The sequence below is a fragment of the Cataglyphis hispanica genome, chromosome 23 (assembly GCF_021464435.1).
Source record: "Cataglyphis hispanica isolate Lineage 1 chromosome 23, ULB_Chis1_1.0, whole genome shotgun sequence".
In the NCBI taxonomy this organism is placed as follows: Eukaryota; Metazoa; Arthropoda; class Insecta; order Hymenoptera; family Formicidae; genus Cataglyphis; species Cataglyphis hispanica.
The window spans coordinates 1,631,853-1,651,952 of NC_065976.1; the positions used below are offsets into that span (position 1 = coordinate 1,631,853).

Below are 20,100 nucleotides of genomic sequence, written 5' to 3' on the forward strand. Positions count from 1 at the left end.
ACAATAAATTGCCAGTTTGGTCGTATAAACACTTGTTTATTAATAATAGAATTTATTACAAGTATTGATAAATTATGAAAATGACGTTATAGAATATAATATTTTTTAAAAATAAAAATGAGAATTTAACGTAAATAAGGATTTTCTATGTAGATGTATATACGAAATTAAAGATTTCCTATTAAACTTCTCAACATCTCAAGTACAGCTGTGCAAGCCGCGAATTCTTTTATTGCGCGCAAAGGATCAGGCGTGATTTCGAAGAAAGTCCTAGAAGGACGCGGCGGAAGACTACTCCGGAATTTACCATCCTCCTTTTCTCCCCGGCTCGAAAATACCCAGCCATATCCCTGGCTGGGAATATCGGCGAACGGTAAAAGAGGAGCTTTTCGCAAGAGAATTCTCCGATACGAATGCCTGCGGGAGAGAAAGGGAAGCTGGAGAAGCGGCGCTCGGTGCCTCGTTTAATTCGCAGCCGACAGTGCTGGTGTGCGCGAGCTGTTCAACACTAGAGAACATGCCGGGAAGCCAACCTGTTAGAGAAAGATCCAAAGAGAGCACATCGAGAGAGTGCTCTATCGATTACGTACTGACGAACGGATAAATTTGTTAATTTCTCGCGCGGGAGAAAGAAAGAAGGAGAGATAGAGATCCGCGACTAGTGAAATTGATTCGCGATGAATCCGAAGGGCGTAACATTGTTTACGTCGATATAATCGCCCGATATTTCTCTCAACATCCATCCTTCCTTCTTTCCTTCCTTCCTTCCTTCCTTCGTTTCTTATTTTTTTCCTTTCATTGATGTCAAACTTTCCGGCAGCGTTTCCGTTAATATATTATGCGTCTGGTGTTGTAAGGGCGATAGACGCTATTTTGACATAATTATTCGATAGTTATAATGAAAGCGATTAATTAAAGAAGAATTTACAAGAGATGAGAGATTGTTTTATATAACTTATACGTACGTCTTTTCTAAAATTCTGCAAATTATCTCTTTAAATTTTCAATTTTACTAAAATTCAAAATCATATATAGTTATATGAAATATTCTCATATTGTGGAAATAAAAACTTTGACGAAAGCGATAAATAGTAATATTAAATAATTATATATCTTTGTTTTAACAATAATATTAATTATAAAATCGTTGATAATTAATATTAATAACTATGCAAAAGAAATCATGTTTAAATTTACTTCTTTAGTTTAATTAATTAATGTAAGAAAAGCAAAAAATTTCACATTCCAATAATTCTCAACAAGCATGTTCCAAAATATCGTTTTGTTTGAGAATTCTTCAGTACTCCACCGTTAATGCTCGAGCAGATTTAGCCCGACAACAACGTGTGTACATATTCAAGGGTCATAAACGCATCGTGCTCTTATTTCTCGCTGGCCGACAAGCGTCGCGTCGCGACGCACGTGCACTTTTTAGAATTCAGCTCCGCGTTCGCATCACGTCGACTCGCGCGCGCCAATTATATCCGCTGCATCGAGAATAATTCCGACCGCAGCCTTGCACGCACGTATGGCCGCGCGAGCGAGCGCGCATTCGTGCGCGAGTAATACCATCACGTATTACTGTGTGTACTAACGGAGTTGCCCGAAGGGACGACGCGTTAATTTGTCTCTTGTCTCCTTGCTGAGCACCGCGGACCTCGACCCGATCCGACGCGACGCGACACGTCGCGTCGCATCTCGGCGAGCAATTTTCGATGACGTCGTTGTGACGACATGACGTGCCCGCGCCCGAACAGCCATCGATAGGCTATTAGCCAAATTCTAGTCAATTTCGATTAATTATTTCGGACCCGTCAAAACGTAATTGAAAGCTTGATTGTTTTGATGAGATTAATTCTGTGGCTATCTATCATACGGGCTCTCTCTCTCTGTCTCTCATCAAAGTCATCTGTTTTTTAAAATATATATTTATATATTGTAATATAAATAGAGATAAAAATAGAGTCTTATTATATAATTTACATTATAGTATACATAAAATATTTATATATGACATAATATAAAATTTAAAAAATTTTATTTATTTTTTTATCTTCTTTTAATTCTCTGAGACTATATTCTGTTAATATATTGTACACATTTATAAATATAATTGATTAAAAAATAACGTATGTTATGAAGATATAGCCACACATACACACAGTAGAATTATTTTAAATAAAACCTTCAAGTAATATAATATAGAAGAGATGGGTGAGTAGAGTAGTAAATATTTCTTTAAACTACGTTTCACACTCTTTTGCGTATATATTGATTTTAAATATGCATTTGCACACATACATCCCTACTTGACCTAGTCTACAGTACTTTTTACCATTACTCGCTTCAAATACAAAAAGATAGTACGCGTGCTCGGTATGGAAATTGCTTTTCCGTAAAAAAAATCTGCATTCCTTGCAGATCGTACAGGTGAAGCAAACTTCGATCTATCGTTTCTATTTACGACAGTATTTCCTATTTGTAACGATAAAAAATTCTCATTTGCGCGCAACACAGTTTATGCAGGATATTATATGAATGTCCAGGGAGAGAAACTCGTATGGATTGCCGATTGTGAGATTCAATACGAAAAGAAAAGCCCAATAAACCGAAAAGCGGATAAAAAATAATTTAACTTGTAAAGTCATTTTAAATATATAAATATGAAAACAATCTTTTTAAATTTTATTATTTTAAAATATTTTTGAGACGCGTTTGCACGAGTTTGTTTGTCTATTTAATTCAGCAAAATAATGAGAATGTTCAAATAATTGTTTAAAAGTGTGAAATACATATACCTACACGCAAAACAATGAAATAATGTTTTAAACAATATTATTAAATGCGTATATATATATATATATAGAAGTATATGTACATAGTATATATAATAATAATATACATGAGCACAGAGGTGCGCGCTTGCTCTGAATATAATTCATGTTACATTTGTACTTAGGAAGAGAATTTCTAATATTTCGTCTCTGAATATCAGACTATACTAACGATGCGTAAGTCGTCGGAGGATTATTCTAGAAATGCGAGGCAGTTGATCTATGTAAAAGGGAGCGATAGAAGTACGGGAGATGACAGCAAAACGAGAGTACGAAACTTTGGAGAAAGTGGAAGCAGTACTCCGTGGCGGAAACGATGAGCGCGAGCTGCGACAATGGGAGTCAATCAGATGGGCGTGTTGGTGTGTGGGTGAATCGGTTCGATTATCCGGTACGGAGGCGATCGGCCGTGTCATGGCTGCGCCGAAATCGCTTTTGCATTCGCAGAGAGAGAGAGAGAGAGAGAGAGAGAGAGAGAAAGAGACAGCTATAGCTGCGACGCGGCATGGCACGGCACAGCACCCGTTTCGACGCTATAGCTAGTTTAGGCGCGATACGATGCAGCCCAGGCTGAGCGGGTGAATGTTGCAACGACGTTACCGTAATAGAGTCTGATTAAGATGTAAATTCGGGGTTGGGTCTCCGCCCGACAATTTAACCGGGTAACCGGGCTAATATCAAAATAAAATGCAGGCCGCGAGGAGAGGGAAATAGCGAATAGAATGAAGGGAGATGAGGGAAGAAGAGCAGGGAGGATTTTATTATACGAAAGAGAGAGAAGGGAAACGAATGAGGAGAGAGAGAGAGAGAGAGATAATAAGTGAGTGAGTGAGTGAGTGAATCGTCAACATGGCTTTGCGCGATGCAACGCTTGAAAGCTGGTAATTTTCATTTGAGAAATTGTTATTAAATTCTGCCGCCGTGCCTCGAGCGTCGCAGCCTCTGTCTGCCCTTATCTTTTCCTCATCTCGCTTTCCGCTTTCTTCCTACCCACATCAAGCGGTTCTCTTTCTTCTTTTCCTTATTCCGCTAGCCTCTTTTCATTCGCTTTAACAACCTTTTCTCCGCCTGCACGCAATCGCATGCTATAATTTTGACGAGCTACTGTCCTACTTTCCGTTATTTCGCAAGAATGACTTCTACGCTATGCGTAATTACATAATTTCCTACCGCGACGGGGATGGTTGGAAGAAAATCTGTTTAATTCCTTTGGCATCCCCTAGCCAACTATGATACACGTGAAACTCGGAATAAAATATTATCTCTCCATTACGCGACTAATCCCGCGAACATATTTAAAAAATTTATATATTCTTACTTAAAAAAAATATATATATATTTTTTTTATTTAAACAGGAACAACACGACAAACCATTTTGTAACGTTGTACAAAAGATGGTTAGTTACAGTACAAAATACTTGTTTTAAGGGTCACACGCGATGAGACATCTTCGCTACGAAATATTATCTGTGACAATAAGTTCCTCACCTCCTTTCTCTCTGTTTCTCTCTCTCTCTCTCTCTCTCTCTCTCTCTCTCTCGAGGACGAGGAGCGTAAGTCGGTCGTCTAAGCGTCGAGAACGCCGCTTACACGTACAAGTCATATAACAGCGGGAACGTAATTATTTGAGCTCATAAAAGTTATCCGCGTAAATTCTCCGAGCTACCCGCCCGGACACAAACTTCGCCGCTCTGTCAAGTCGTTTATATTACGACGGAAACGAATTACGAAATACTTATAGCAGTTTGGATCTTCTTGTACTTGGGTGCGATATAACGCGACACTGTCGTGCCCCGTCCGATTACTCTTGAAAATATTCCGTCGATGAATAATTTGCAAGTAAAATAATTTGATGGCCACTAAAAGCTTCCGGAATTTCCGTCCGATAGAGCGAATCTTTTTGCTCGCCTATGTACCGCAATTACTCAAAGCTAAAATAAAGATAATAAAGTTGAACTTTAATTGAACGGCCAACTTTCCGTCTCATTATCTAATCATTGCTCCTCTCCGTATTACGGTTATAGCTCATGAATACGTTTTTGATCGCTGGTCATAAAATAGAGGCTCGTAGCGATAGAATGAGGAATGCACGAGAACGATGTAAATTGCTCGTGTAAGCGGCTTGTAACTTAATCGCTGAAGGCAGACGTTCGTTCAGTTTTGTCAGATATATAGGATCTTGCGTATGATAGCCGGTGAGTGAACTTCACTTGCGAATGCACAACGATTTAGCTCTCTACAGAGTACAGCGTTTATATGTGTGGAAGTAATTCAATATCCCTTCTTAGTGATAGAGAGATGATTTATTCGTCTATTTAGCGGCGACGTCAAATACAAATTAAATCAATTAGACTTAATGTCCAAAAGATTTGAAAATTATGAAACGTGATATCTTTATTCAACAAAGAAATTGCATTTCTCTCTCTCTCTCTCTCTCTCTCTTTCTCTCTCTTTCTCTCTTTTGCATTTGCATTATATATCTTTCTCTATTGTGTAAATAAGGTCACAGCGTGCTTTTTATTATCGTATAATAAAACACATGTATGTAACACACATGTGCACGCTTTTGCACAGATGCAACACAGATGAGGGTAAAAGCGTTCGCGCACCAATTCGAGTTGCTAATGCCCGCTGTCGTACATTTTGCAACGCGATGCAGTCGTGATAAAGTAGCCGCAGACTCGACTAGCACATCGGCTAGCGAGCTGCGTCGGCGGAATTTTTCCCAGACAGCAGTGTACGTAAGGTAGTCTCTCTGGTCGGTCTGGGACGCGCGGGGAGGGGGGGGGGAAAGCACAGACGAGAGAAGCTTCAGAAAAGTGCAAATAAGATTAGGAGCCGCGGCGGAGTCTCACCTTTCAGTGCTCGTCGACGAGAGAAACAAAAGCAGCACGGACATGACTCGGCACCGAATAGAAAGTCCAAACGAAAGTAGACGAACTCAACGCCCCATCCGCCGCGGTCGACTCCGTGCAACGTGTTCTCCGCATCCGCGAATCGATCTTCTTGCGGCTGCGGGAAAACGTCGGCACACAACAGCTGTCGGTTGCAGAAGTGACGTGTGCAACGTGCGCGATTTATCGTCGCTGCGCGTCGATATGCGCTTTCGCAACGCGCGCACGTGCCCGTACTTGATTATGACGGCCGCGCATCATGCGAAAGGTACAGCTTAGGAGTGATAAGGATGATGTATAAGGGTCTATCAACAGTGTGCGCTCCCTCCGAGTAGCAAATTCGGTGACGAATTTGATATCGATCGCTCGTTGTAGAAAGTCTTATTAAATGTCTTTATTATTTGACTGCAATTTTTTATTTACAGCATTACTTAATAATTAATCCTACTGATGTTTTTGAATAAAAATATATCTTTGTAATATAATAGGCATGTAAAAATAATGTTTATATATATTTACATTAAGGAAACTTTTTATTTTCTATACTTATATTTGTCGAAAGTTTTACTTGTCACAGCTTTTTAATGTTAAATAATTTAGCAATTGTGAATGACAATAAAATTTCTTTATACATAAATTTATTCTAAAATTGATAGAAACTTATAATTGAAAGAATCTTGACTTGAAAAACAGGGAAGCACATATTTCAATGCGTTGGTATCTTACAATACAAATACCCTCTTTCGAAATCTTAAGCAACCAAAGGGAATGTATTTCCTAAGATTAATTAAATTTTACAATGTTGATTGCAAAACTCTTTACTGAGTAATTCACAGTAAATTTAATATTTTTTTTTATACCTACCAATAATTAAAAATTTCTTGTTTGCATTTTAATGCAATGTGAATGCATGTTGAATGATGAGATTTACTCGCGATATGGTTTGCAAAATATCGTTGCGTATTCTTTTTCAGCGCGCATGCATCGCAATGTAGTAGCTTATGTGTCGCGAAAGAAGCTCTTCATGCAACAGTCGAGCTGACATGACATTTATTTTCGAAAAATATTCTGCGGTGGTGCAACGTGATAAGCGAATTCCAGTGTGATTCGTGCACAGCAGCCGCAGTATCGCTGAAGTAGATAGTAAAGGGAGGCGCCCGCGTTATATCCTTGACCGAGGGCAACTTTACCACAGGCGAAGAATGCAATTACATACTATTTTCGCTTATTGCTGCCATGACCGTTTAGCGCATCTCTCGCTGTAAAGCGAAAGTTGTCTCGTGCATGCGCAAGTATCGGTTTTCAAAGTCGTCTCTACGGATGGTCGTTCAATTATCGGTTTCCGATAAAATTGCTATGATACATTATATTGTGCCATATCTATTATGAGTAGATTGCGCGTCATTTATTCTAATTTTATAGTCAACTTATTATATCTTTGTCATTAGTCATATTACGATAAATGACTTGCCGGTTCTATATGCAGCAAATTCAATAATCGATAAAAAAAAAAACCGAATAAAATAATAGAGTAATTTGCTTGTTTTATTTTTTTGTCATCTAAAGGGGTGATTGCTCTTGCGGTATGTAAGAACGTTATTTTTATTTATGTATATTAATCGAATAGAAATCTCATATATTAATAAAATCAAAATAATCAAAAATAATCAACATAAAATAATTAATAAATAATATATTTATATTATTATTAACTAATAATTAATGTAGATACAATCTATATATAATAAGCAGCTAGATGCGCATGTGATAGCTAATTTTTTTCAAATGTTTGTGGAATTGATAAGGTACAATTTAAGAAAATGTTCTTTATTTGGTATTTCCAATCTATTGATTTAATGATATAAATTATTTTATACATTTCTTCATTTATAATAAATTGAGGAAAAGCAGTTATTTTCTCTCGAAGAGTAATATTTTAAGATAAAAAATTTAAAAATTAAATATCTGAGTATAAAATAGCTTGAAATCGATTTGGAAATATACACATGTAAGTTTTTTACTTATTTAAATTTACAAATTTTTCAGCTTATTTAATTTTTAAGACAGATTATTTCAATTTTAATTTATGATTTTATATTTTGAAAGCTGCTAATTTGATATGTATTAATACGCTATCTATTTTTTTACTTTAAAATGTACTATTTTTAAAAGATAATTTGGAGTTAATTTATAGTAGAAAAAAAAAGACACGTAAAGTACCGACACACGTTCATTCCGCGATATATCATCAAATTTGCTCTTTTAAAGGTCTTTACATACATGGGATTTCGATATTATATTTTGTCACTGTTATATTGGTATTATATACTTGTGCGCGGACACATATGCTCTTCCTGAAATCGATTCAACCAAAGGGGACAAAGGGACACCTGACGTTACACATGAGTGCGGCGCCATTTCTTGTCACTGTTCCCCGCAATTTAACACGCGACTACGATTGCAGCGCGTGACGGCCGTCAATTTTCGTTCGCGGCCGATTTATCGTATGCACGTTACTCCGCGAGAACGAGTTTTAAACTCGCGAACAGCTCAATTTCCGAACTTTCCGACACGGATTAATGCAACAATTTGCATTTTTTTTTTTTTTTTTAAATCTTTCATACCTTTCTTTTTTTGTATATATGTTTTATTTATTCTGTAAGAGAAATTTTTCAAAACATATCAAATGTATCGTCGATTTATCTCGATATTGAAATATCGCATACATTGCGAAGGGCGTAAGGGCGAATAATTTGTGAATAATTATGCAATTACTATGTTGGAAGAAACGCAACACACAGTGAAATATGTTACATTATATTCTGGCTGTGCAAATTTAATCGTTAATGCAATTGGTTGAGTCGATAGTGTCGACTCGTAAATGCGAACATGACTGTAAACAAAGTCCTTTGTTACAAAGGGCTTGGTTTATTGTCGAATGTGAGGTGCGAATATGAACCATTGAATTTTCTGTCAACAGATGGTGCGCTCTTTATCGCATTGGCTGCCAGAGTATAGTGTGCATTCCCCCGATATTTCGTTCAATAAATGACGTTTCTCGCTGATATTCGTCCGAAAAAGCTATTACCTAAAGTTTGTCGTGCGTTAATTCTTTCGCTACCTATATCTTTTACAAGCAGTAAATACACATTTCTTCGTAACGTTAAAATAAATAGTTTTGGAACCATTTAATACTGCTTACGAATACACACACATTCTATAAATTAAGATTTAAATCCTTCAATTTTGACATTCTTTTAATAGACGCTCTCTTTATTGCCGTGTGTATCGAAATATTGATGATGAATACTGAAGAAATTCGCGGAGCAGGTACTTTCAATGAATATAGTTTCGAGGCAATCCAGATTTATTTTTTTTTTTCTTCTTTAAGTAAAGTTATTGGTGCGAAACGGAATCGGATCGAATCGCGCGTAGCGTCACGTCGCGCGACTTATGGCGCTTTAGGTGCTAGATGCGTTGACAAAGCGATTTGCCTCTTGTTACCTTCCTCACGTACGCGAGCAAGGTGCTCGCTAAGTTGTTGGAAGACGGAAGAAAGCTGAAGGGTTGGGGGAAAGGGGTTAAGAGAGTACGCACGAGGGTAGCTCGGGGAAGGAGTTTTCGAGTCGTCCATTCCGGTACTCTCCCCTCAGTTCCCCTGTTTACCGAGCACGTAACCAACGCCAGCGTCTTTACGACATTCCAAAAAATACTGTAGCGGGTGTGACATTCCTATATCTCGTCTGATAGCGCCTGCAGGGAATAATAATAAGAATGCGTTTCACGAAAAGCAAAATGCATCCTTAAAATAGGCGCATGCTAAGCATTTTTATTCAATGAAACTATTCGCTTTATCGCGTATAATTTTATTAGATAAGCGTGAGTAAATTCAATTGATATAAATATTTCTTTTAGTATTAAAATTCTTAATTTTAATTTAATCCAAATTAATTCACGCATCATTTTTAAAATTTATTTATAAAACACGTAACTTTCTTTCTTAAATCTATTTCTAATAATTTGTTTGATTGTATGCTTATCTGCGAAGAGCGAAAGTGAATAAGTCATTTATTGAGATTTATATAATGAAGATTATATAAAATTTCTTAAAAATCCATAGATTAGCAGGTTGAATATATAAGAAACACACGGCCTTGTTTGAAAGAAACCGCAGCGAAAAGAATATAATTTTTTTTATCTACTGATAACGACCATATCGAATATACGCAATTAAATTGTTATTACGCACAAGTGAGATATAAACGTGCGCCTCGAATAAGAAAAAGTACGCTCATTTATTGTTATCAATAAACTGCGCCGTGCGCCGTGCAAACGAGGTGGTGCCGCGAAAGACGCAACCGGCGCTAAAGTTGAAATAATTTTTATTTTAAGGAAGAAACAAAAATGTTCCCGCGCAGTAATAACAGCGCCGTTGTCGGGTCGACGGATGAATCGAATCGTGGATATCGGAAAACGCTAAATATCGTTCATAGCTCCCTTCCATGTCATTCATTTTATTTGATACTGTGCGCGAAGTGCAAGAGCGGATGCGGTCGCGGTAACCAGCGTACGCGGAAAAATCGCAGCTGCATCCGGACCTGAGCTGAGAATATTGCGACAAAATTGCGCTTTGTTATTTCCCTCTATGAATTTGCACGCATTAATTGTTTCATTGCTTTTTTGATGAATGAATATAAGAGGTTGACTCGATGCGTGCTTTTTTCTTCTCGAATTATATATATATATATATATATATATATATATATATATATATATATATACATACATATTTTATATATAAAATTGTTGTATTTATATTTTTTAAGTAAACGAAAAAATAAAATGATGGAAGATATAATAATCTCGCCTATTAGATGGCTAAAAATTTAAAATGTTGGATTATATTTTGCGAGTGATATAAACTTCAGGAAAAATAAAATTTCATAGGAATTGAAAATGAAGGAAATTTTTATTCGTTGCGATGAATAATGACAATGTCAAGATAATTGTAACACCGTGAAGATATTCATTGACACATTTTGGCATTATATTTAAAATATGGGTAGAATTGCGTTGGCAGTTATATGCAGATATGAGGAAAATTGCAGCGCTGATTACAGCGAGCACAATTTCAGCGGATGAGTCGAACGATTATTGATCACATTGCTCGGAATCGTTGTGAATTGGATATAAACGATGGAAATCAAAGATTTTACTCGAATCAATCCTCCTATCTATCATGCCATTGTTCCGATATTCCGTTTTCGATCCTATCGCACTTGATGGCAATCATATAACTTCGTGACGACGCAGACTATCAGGATTTGTAGTGAAAGAGGGAAAGAGCGACACACACATGGGCTTTCCGAAGAAATTACATGCTGAAATTGCACGGAACGATAAATCCGCGCGTATTAATCGCTACATCGTTATACGAAATAGGAAATTAAGCGCGATCAATGAAAATCAAGCATCCTCGGCCCTATATCGAGGCTAATGTCACCTCGTCGCGTCGCGTCCTCGATATTTTTCAATGCCCGTAATTTCTGAAGGGTGTCCAATCGCGTGTGTGTGCGCGCGCGCGCATTGCTGGCGGCCATTCGCGATATCGTTTTCTATAATTCCCTCGGACTGTAAATCACCGCGGCATTACCGTTATCGGAAACCCGGGTCCTGATTAATCACGCCCCAGAAAATCCTGTTTTTCTCCGCCGCGAAGTAGAAATTGCCGATGAAATATTCATGCGCGCATTAAACAGCTGATTTTGCGCGTTTTTAAATGATGCGTCTATTAAACGAGGACGGCGGGGAAAACACGTGATGCGCGCTCATTTACGCTTGTTTTTATTTTTATTCTCGTTATTCCTATTCGTCTCGTTCAATTGGATTTTGATGCATCTACATTATAGTATCACCCGCTTTCTGTTCTCTCGCATACGCGTGCCAGTTAAAATATATTCGCCTCTATGAATAGTAATCGGATAGAACGCACCGATATTCCGCGCCGAGTAAATATATTATGGGCATTATATATGACAATATTTGTTAACCAAACTTCGCTCGATTCCCATGTATTTACGTTCCCGGCGTTATTTCTTCTTTTTTTTCGCATTTTATGCGAACACGGCCAATAAATAATGGTTAACGATATTACACGCACAAACGAGAGCTTTATAACCTCGCGGCAAACGATTTCAGATGGAAATGCAGCAATCTGCAAAGTCTATTATGTCGTTAATCGCGAATGTTATTTTCGTTCTCGCCGTCGACATCTCGTCAGGGCGTTTATTTGCCCATTCGCATGCGGGGGGGAAAGCCTTCGACAGCATATAAATCAATCTCTCACGCGATCGCATAAATCTTTGTAGCGCCCCGCGGCCTATGCACACACGTGTTGCGGCGCGTTTAATGACCTGTGATCGTATTTTTCAAAATATTGACCATCGGATAGGACGCACTTGACGTGTCGGATATCCTTAGCGCTAAAAGCCATCGAGCCACCGTTGTTTATACGATGACTGATTCATCTATAAAAAGCGCATTTTATGTAACATCAGTCTCTAAAAATCTCGAATGGACTTGTGCATAGTGAGTATGACATATTTCAAATAAATCAATGTCGATACATGTCAATGTAAAAACCGATAAACACATTACTAAAATGTAGAAAATGTCGATGTAGTGCAATTTATTGCTATCAAAACATGTCATTTTGCCAATATCAGTATGCATATGTAATTTATGTTTATTATTGTATAATGTGTGTACAGGCGTTTTTTTTTTTTTTTTTTAAAAGATATTTTAATATATGAGAAATATACTCTTATTTTCGTATATATTAACTTATCTAATTTATTTTATAATTCGTTCCTCGCGCTTGTGCAATATTGCATGCGCGACGCGACGCGACGCAGAATGAATTGACCATTCTTCTCTAAATTCGAAGAGTGCGACGATCGAAGCTGAAAAGTATTGGTCCCTCTTTTATATATGTGCGGAGCCATAGTAATTCTTCACTGTCTCGCGTTCGCTGCAGAGTCGGGTCGTTATGGCGAGATACCGCTGAGATATATACCGCTATATCCTACCGGGACTATTACATTATATTTAGGATTTACTATCGCCTCTTTGTCAGCGCTCGAAATGGGCAAGATGTGCCGGAAGAGCCGGGATTATTTGCAAAGAATGGAAAAGGTGGAACTGTGCTGGAAAATTGGCGCGCCATACGGTTGGTTGCTGGTTCTCGAATGGAAAATGGTAGGCTCGCGTTTACGATAAAAAAACGCATTCAATCCGGCCAAATGAAAGTTATTGAGTTCCGAACTTTTTTAAGGGATCTCTCTTCTACTCTGTTTTATTCTCACGAAGCGTTGTTTTTGATGATTGGCCGAAGAAAGTTTCGCGAGTTATTATGTTCGATGAGCATAAAATATATTATCGTTATATTTTTAACAAATATAATTAATTCTATAATAATGGTATCGATCAAACACAAGTATTAAAAATAATGCGAAATATATTATTTTCTTTTGTAATATAAGGCTTATAATACAAATCCATTTAGGAATAATATTTTTGTTAATGTCATGAGAAAAGTGTTTAGCAACACTATAAGATGAATTTTCTCTCTTTCTTTTTATGGAAAAATCTGTATTCATGATGAAAGCAGAATTATATCACGGAAGCTTTTTTTTTTTTTCATCAGACGTGTAGATTCAATCAACTGCGGCGTACCGGCTGCGGTAGCACCGGACCGATCTCGTTTAGACGGAAGCTGCTAAAGTTTACTGCCGAACTTGGCGAAGCGTCGCGTCCGTCACACGGGATATCCGTCGCCTTTGAAGCGTGAAAATCGCACGAACAATGGGAGAAGGGGATAGAGCGATAAGGCGAACGGCCTCGATGTCGTCTATGGGAAGAGGGAAGGAACCGTAGGGAGATGATGCGGTCGGCGAACAGAAAAGCGATGGGGATTGGAAGGAATAATGGTTCGCTTTGCCATGAAACTTGTGTCGCGCGCGATATATGTATACTTTCCTCGAAGTTTAACCGCGTTCGCCGCTCGCCGAGAGTTGATTTTTGTATTATAATTTTTCGACACACGCGCTTTTCGACGCACGTTGTCGCCGAGTTTTGTCCACACGATACCATCTGTTTTATTGACATTATTCACGATATCGTAAATCGGGAGAAATTTATAAGCCTCTTCTCACAGGTAATGTGTTCTTTGTGACTGCGAAAATCGCGAGGCGAAAAAGTCGCCAAGTCCAATCGCGCGATTCTCCTTATCTTTTAATGATTCTCTCATAGATCTAGACTGGCGTTGAATGGCGATTTTATAGATCGTAGCCGAAAGACGCTTTTAAAAACTCTTTTCTCATCTGTTCGCTGAAAACTTTTCACTTTGCCAACGGTACGTTAAATGAGAAAAGCAGTTTATCAAAATAAAAACTGATTGACTATTGACGGAAGGCAATTTTTTTACTTTTCTACAAACAAGATATATATGTATATATATCTCTCGATGTATTGCAGTTTTTTTAATATATGAATCCTAGATTCATATTGCATATCGCGTCACTGAGATTAAAGAAAAATCTTGTATATTTTTTTAGTGATTTCCATACCAATTTTGCCTTTAAATTCTAAAAAGAGAAAGCCACAGTATGTCATTTTTTTTTACAATTGTATCGATGCATGAAATAATTATTGAAAGAAAAAAAAAAAGTTATATATTTCGTTATAAATTCTAATCATAATAAGATGAAATTGTAATAATTTTTCTTTTAATGTTGAATTAACATGCAACTTATAATTCCATTTTACTTTGCTTTTATATTCTATTAAAGAATATTTACTTGCAAATATTTATTGTTTTTATAACAATTTTATTTCTACGTGAAATACAAAAAATAAGTAGAGTTCTCGAAGTCAGAAGCCAGCGATGCGCGCTTGAATTCGAGAAACTTGATTTGAAACCTGGTTTTATTTTATTATATATATATATATATATATATATATATATATATATCTTGTAAAAAGAAAGCGCGCATATTTCTTCTTTATTTTTACTTCGATCAGTTAAACTTTGGTCAAGTTAATTTGAAAAAGCTCTTCGCCGATAAGTCTATAAAAGTTCGCAGCAATTATCCGTTGACTCTTCTTCTACTTGATTACAGTCGTTGGTTTGATCTTTGCTTACTTTTTCCATCACCGTATACTTTTTGTTATTAATTATTCTATCTTCGATCGACTCTCTCTCTCTCTAACTCATCAGAGATAATTTTCATGAATTTATATTGTGAACAATAGTCTACTACACGAGATTAAAAATTATTAAATCTTTACTTAACATATTCAACAGATGATGAAATATTTCAAATATTCTTTTTTCGTATAATAAAGTCAGTTCGTTACATTTCTCAATTTTTTTTTATAATAAAATAAATTTAAATATATACTATATATATATATATATATATATATATATATATATATATACACACATATAAAATAAAATTTAAATTATATATATTAACATTATACTATAATAGAATTATTAAAATAATTAAAAATTTGTATAATAATAATAGCTAAAATTTTAAATAATAATATATTAAAATAATATATACAATAAATATAATAAGAATGGATTAAGTCATGCAAAATACATATATATTTATGCTGCGTTTTAGAGATTACGAAATATAAAAACAAATATTGTCAGAAAAGATTTTGTTTGTTGCACATTCGCTTTTCTTTCCTGTGCAATGACATGATTTTTTCTCCAATTTTTAGTTTCTTTTATAGCGCTTTTATTGAAACTTAATTGTTACTTCTAGCATTTACATGGAAATTTGTATTTGAAATCGAAATGAATTTAATTAAAAAATACAATATAAGGGGACGCTAAATATATTTCCGAATATACATCCTCTACGCGTTAATTAAAGTCATGTTATAAATGAATTTTACTTGGGCAACGAAGCGCCTTATGTCACAGCACCAGCAAACTGCTGGTTAACACCGCTTTAACTTTGATATCATATTCAGCTTTTTAATGACTCGCTTAATAGCGTTACCCGTAAGTGTATGTCGCAAGCGAAACGCGTTTAAGCGTTACACCGTAAAATGACGTGAATATATCGTAAAGTGTGCGCATCTTCAAGAAAATTACAAAGGAATGTATTTATATAAATACATCATCCAAATAATAATATATCATACTTATTATATAATTTAATCTTTCTTACACGCACAAATTGTTCATTAGATATCATTGATATTAGTTTTTGAAGTCAATGTGCATTCTTTACACGAATCATGATTCCTCTCTTCAAACTTCTTCCTCCTCTACCTTTTCTTTTATATTTCATCTCTTCGTCGATCTTTCTTCTGTCCGTTGAAGATAACTTCTTTGAATTTGCATTCGAGATGTTTGCAAGAACTTTAGGAAGTTATCGCAGGCATTGCATTTCTCTAGCGGTTTGTGCAATTTAAAGTGAAGGGAAAATTACCTATGGTGATATTTTGTGCATTTTGCCATGTCGTTATATTAATTAAAAAACATTCTATGAAATAACTAACAAGTGAATTAGTAACAAAATTGGTATGATATGTGTCTCTCATAATTATTCGAAATGTGTAATGTTACATCAATTCTTCGTTGTTATTGCGTGCAATATTTTTTAATTATTATATATATATAATAGAGAAATATTTCTGGCACAATCAAAATATATTGCTGCTTGTTTCGATAGTTGATAAAATTCGAGTATTATATTAAGTATGTTCTTAAACGGTAGCGATTAATTGTGATAATGGATATATCAACCGTTTAAGATAAATCATGACAATTTATAAAGATGTGCGAGTGAAATCAAGATTAATCTTCTAAAATCGGACATGCAATTGTTAAAAAATTTCGATTCAAGAATTATTTAAAACAATTGCTATTTCTTTGAGTATATCGAGCATTCATCAATTTTTTATTTTTTATTTACATGCGAATAACACTACGTGAAATCGTAAGTAATCACACTTGGAAGGATAATTTGTTTTAGGTTCTCTCAACTATATATTTTTTTTTATTAAACAATTTAATTTTTATCATTAATTATACATATACAGAATAGTACAAATACATTATTATATAGACAGACATTATTAATAGATATATCCCCGTTATATTTATTTTTTAATATTTGTAAGTAAAAGAAAACGTAGATATACATATATACTTTTTTTATATATACATGTATATATAAAAAAGTTTCAAGATATCTTGTATAAGCAAACGATGCTGTTCGTTACTGTACGGAAACGTATGACAGGAAAATATTGTAGTCGAATCGATACCGCGGCTAGGTAAATCAGCTATCTCGTACGTTTCATCGGGAACAAGCTTTTCTTTAGAGAGTAACTGTCGAATGGGACTTGGCTTGGTTCCATTACACTCCCGTAACGACGTGTTCGCGCGACTTCGCCTCGTTATTTCTCGGCGTTTTCGTCTCGTAGGATCTACAACGAGGATTCTGCCCCCATCCCTCGTCCGCGAGACTTGCGCAACGGACTCGAGCAACGGGGTATAACGGTCATGATATTGCTCTCCAATTTGCGACTCGAACTACTCGAATCTTCTCACCCGGAAAGACACGACAGAAGTTTTCCTCGAGGACGATGAGATATCTATTAATAGCCTTGACGTCGCGCTCTCATCGGTCGAACTTTATAAACGCGCACGCCGGAAACCTCGTCGCGTTCGCGGCTTGTTTAGACGCTTCGCAAAGTGTTTCGCATTGCGGGAGCTCCTCAACGAAACGTTGAACGTCGGCATGGCGCGGCACAATGTCAGAAGCGGAAGATGCCGTCAGAGACGCCTCGCTCGTGGCAGAGGCCTCATTTCCGTGTACATCGCTCTATCGACGTTTTCAAACGCAAAAACAGTTAGCCGTACTCGCACCAGCAAACGACACGTCATGTGATTTCCGCCACGACCCGCGTACGTATTGTCTATGCTAAAAGTTTTCCAACACGAGTCACATGAATGCACGAGTCTGATTAGTTCCGATATTTATCATATTTATGTTAAGAAATGTTGCACCCACACTTTAAAAACTTTTATAATCTTTAAAATATATGAAAGTTCTCGAGTTTAAAAATTTCATATTGTTGCAGAATTCGCGAATATTTATATATATATATATAGTATTAAAATTGAAAATGTCATATTAATGAAAATTCTTTTGAATATAAAGAATTTTAATAAATAATAATTATTAATAAATCGCAATTTTTTATTTTCATAAGAGTAATTTTTTAGTCTTACCCAAGATTACTCTTTTTATGCTGGTTTATATAAATATAAAGTAAAAAAATAATTAGCAAAAAATGGTAATGTCAGTGCTTTTTTAATTTATTTTTGAAAAATTATTGTACAGTAGAGAAAGTTATGGAAGAGGAGACACTCTTCGCTAAATATTTGCTCACAATATACCACGATGATATTTTCCTTTCCAATCAACACAACTGCACTCGATCAACAGATGTGAGAGAACTCCGCATAGTAAACAGAGTTCGTTATTCATTACTGAAACATCGCGTTAAATCTAGAGCATACATTCGAGTTTTTAATAGTAATTTCGATATCTTGCAATATTGCTAAAATTATACGTCTAAAGTATCGACTTTAACAGAGGGATCATTTTTGCGCTTATCTCAATTGTATTTTCTCATCTTTTAGGAAGATCGTCAAAAGAGGTAATTGACATAAAAATATTAACATCAAAATTATATCATAAAATTTAATAAGAAGAGAGAGAGAGCAGGAGAGGGAAAGAAAATACTAATCATTTTTTTTCCTAAAATAATTTATTGATTTTTTTTGAACGTTAATCCTAATAAAGTTCGAGCTTCGAAAAACGCTGATTGCATCGTGGCTATAAGTGCGATCTCTCGCATTGGCAATTCTATTAGCTGCGAGTACGCAAAATTTTTTATTCTAGTTTACGACGTGTGCGACGATATTATTCGTTCGCTTCGCTTGCGTTACGCTCGACGATATCCTTTTACTTCCTTTCCTTACGCGGCGCTCCTTCGTCGCTTTTTCTTCACTATGGCGTGGCGAGTCGTTCACCGCTAGTGCAATTCCCTCTGCGGCGCTAAATGTGTAAGCGATAAAAGTATCTCTGTCGGGAGGAAAACGCGTCGTTTTATGTACCTTCTGCATTTCCTCAAGGTCCGACTGGTAGATATCCGTAAATTCGTGAAACGTTTTCAGGAAAGACCTTTCCGCCCGAGGAGAGAAATGTCTTTGCGTTCTTCATTCGACGGCACCGCTTCAAGCTCGGAAAAAGCAATTGCGAAATTTTTTAAACGGATCAGCAAACATGTTTCATCGTATCAAATTACGGGATTTTGAAGAGAGAGAGAGAGAGAGAGAGAGAGAGTACGCGTTTGACATAATATTATAAAAGATTCGGTTATATTACATGTATATTATTATCTCGATTGATTGATTTTTAATCAATATTTTGATTTTTTCTTCTTTTACATACAAATCTAGTTTGGCATAGGACATGCAGGATATCGATTTTCGTGTCACACGGCTTCGCGGAAAATCGAGTGTCGGTGCGATAACAATTACCGCTAAACGACGGACGATGAACGGGAATACGAAACACGGTCCCGCGCAGCCGCCATCAGTACCTCATTAATAACGTCAGTCACTCATGGCACACCGGTGATTTAGCGGGGATCGTGCAGGCACACGACAGTTCTCTCTCTCTCTCTCTCTTCCCCCTCGGAGATCAACGGGCTTTCGCGAAAGAGAGAATAATGACGTAGGACGTGAGATCTTAAGCCACGAGTCCCGCGAAATCGCGATTAACGAGGGTGCTTTCTTCGCGTCGCGGGAGCTAGCGAAGAAATTCGTCTTAACGATAATGGCCAAATTAAGCTCGGCACTTATTTATGCATCGCGATTGACGGTAACAGCCGTCCGTTATTAAGCACTAGCTGGTGAAATTTCCCGCCGTTGAAGCGTGCCCGCGCCGAGTACAACCTTAAGTAGAAAGCAATGCTCCCCCATTACACGGTGGCTTGCGCTTTAATTAATCTTTCACTACTATCGGAAACTTGCAACTAAACCTGAAAGTATCCGCCACTGCTCGTAAATAAATAAAATGGCTTCCGATAGCTAACGCTGACCAGGCAACGTGAGGCATGCCTTTCTTATGTGCATCAAATCCCGGAAGGAACGTATTAGAGAAGAGAAATCTATTAGCTATATCTGCGGTTGCACGATAAAATAGAAAAGATACGTCACGGGAGGGGGAGGGAGAGAAAAACTTTATTCTCTTTTAAATTATAT

The 20,100-nt window shown here is 36.5% G+C and overlaps 1 protein-coding gene across 4 annotated transcripts in view; it reads left to right on the forward strand.

The window, feature by feature from the left end:
- The window catches only part of LOC126857999 (hemicentin-2), a 302,989-nt gene that overhangs the window by 144,390 nt on the left and 138,499 nt on the right, over positions 1 to 20,100 (forward strand). For 3 of the 4 annotated variants that reach the window (XM_050607986.1, XM_050607989.1, XM_050607988.1), the window contains exon 1: positions 17,515 to 17,730. The exons of the other annotated variant lie outside the window; for it this stretch is intronic. In XM_050607986.1, the coding sequence (XP_050463943.1) occupies positions 17,577 to 17,730 (154 nt within the window). In that variant the 5' untranslated portion in view covers positions 17,515 to 17,576. Of the gene's footprint in view, positions 1 to 17,514; positions 17,731 to 20,100 lie in introns of those variants that run through there. 4 annotated transcript variants of the gene reach the window in all.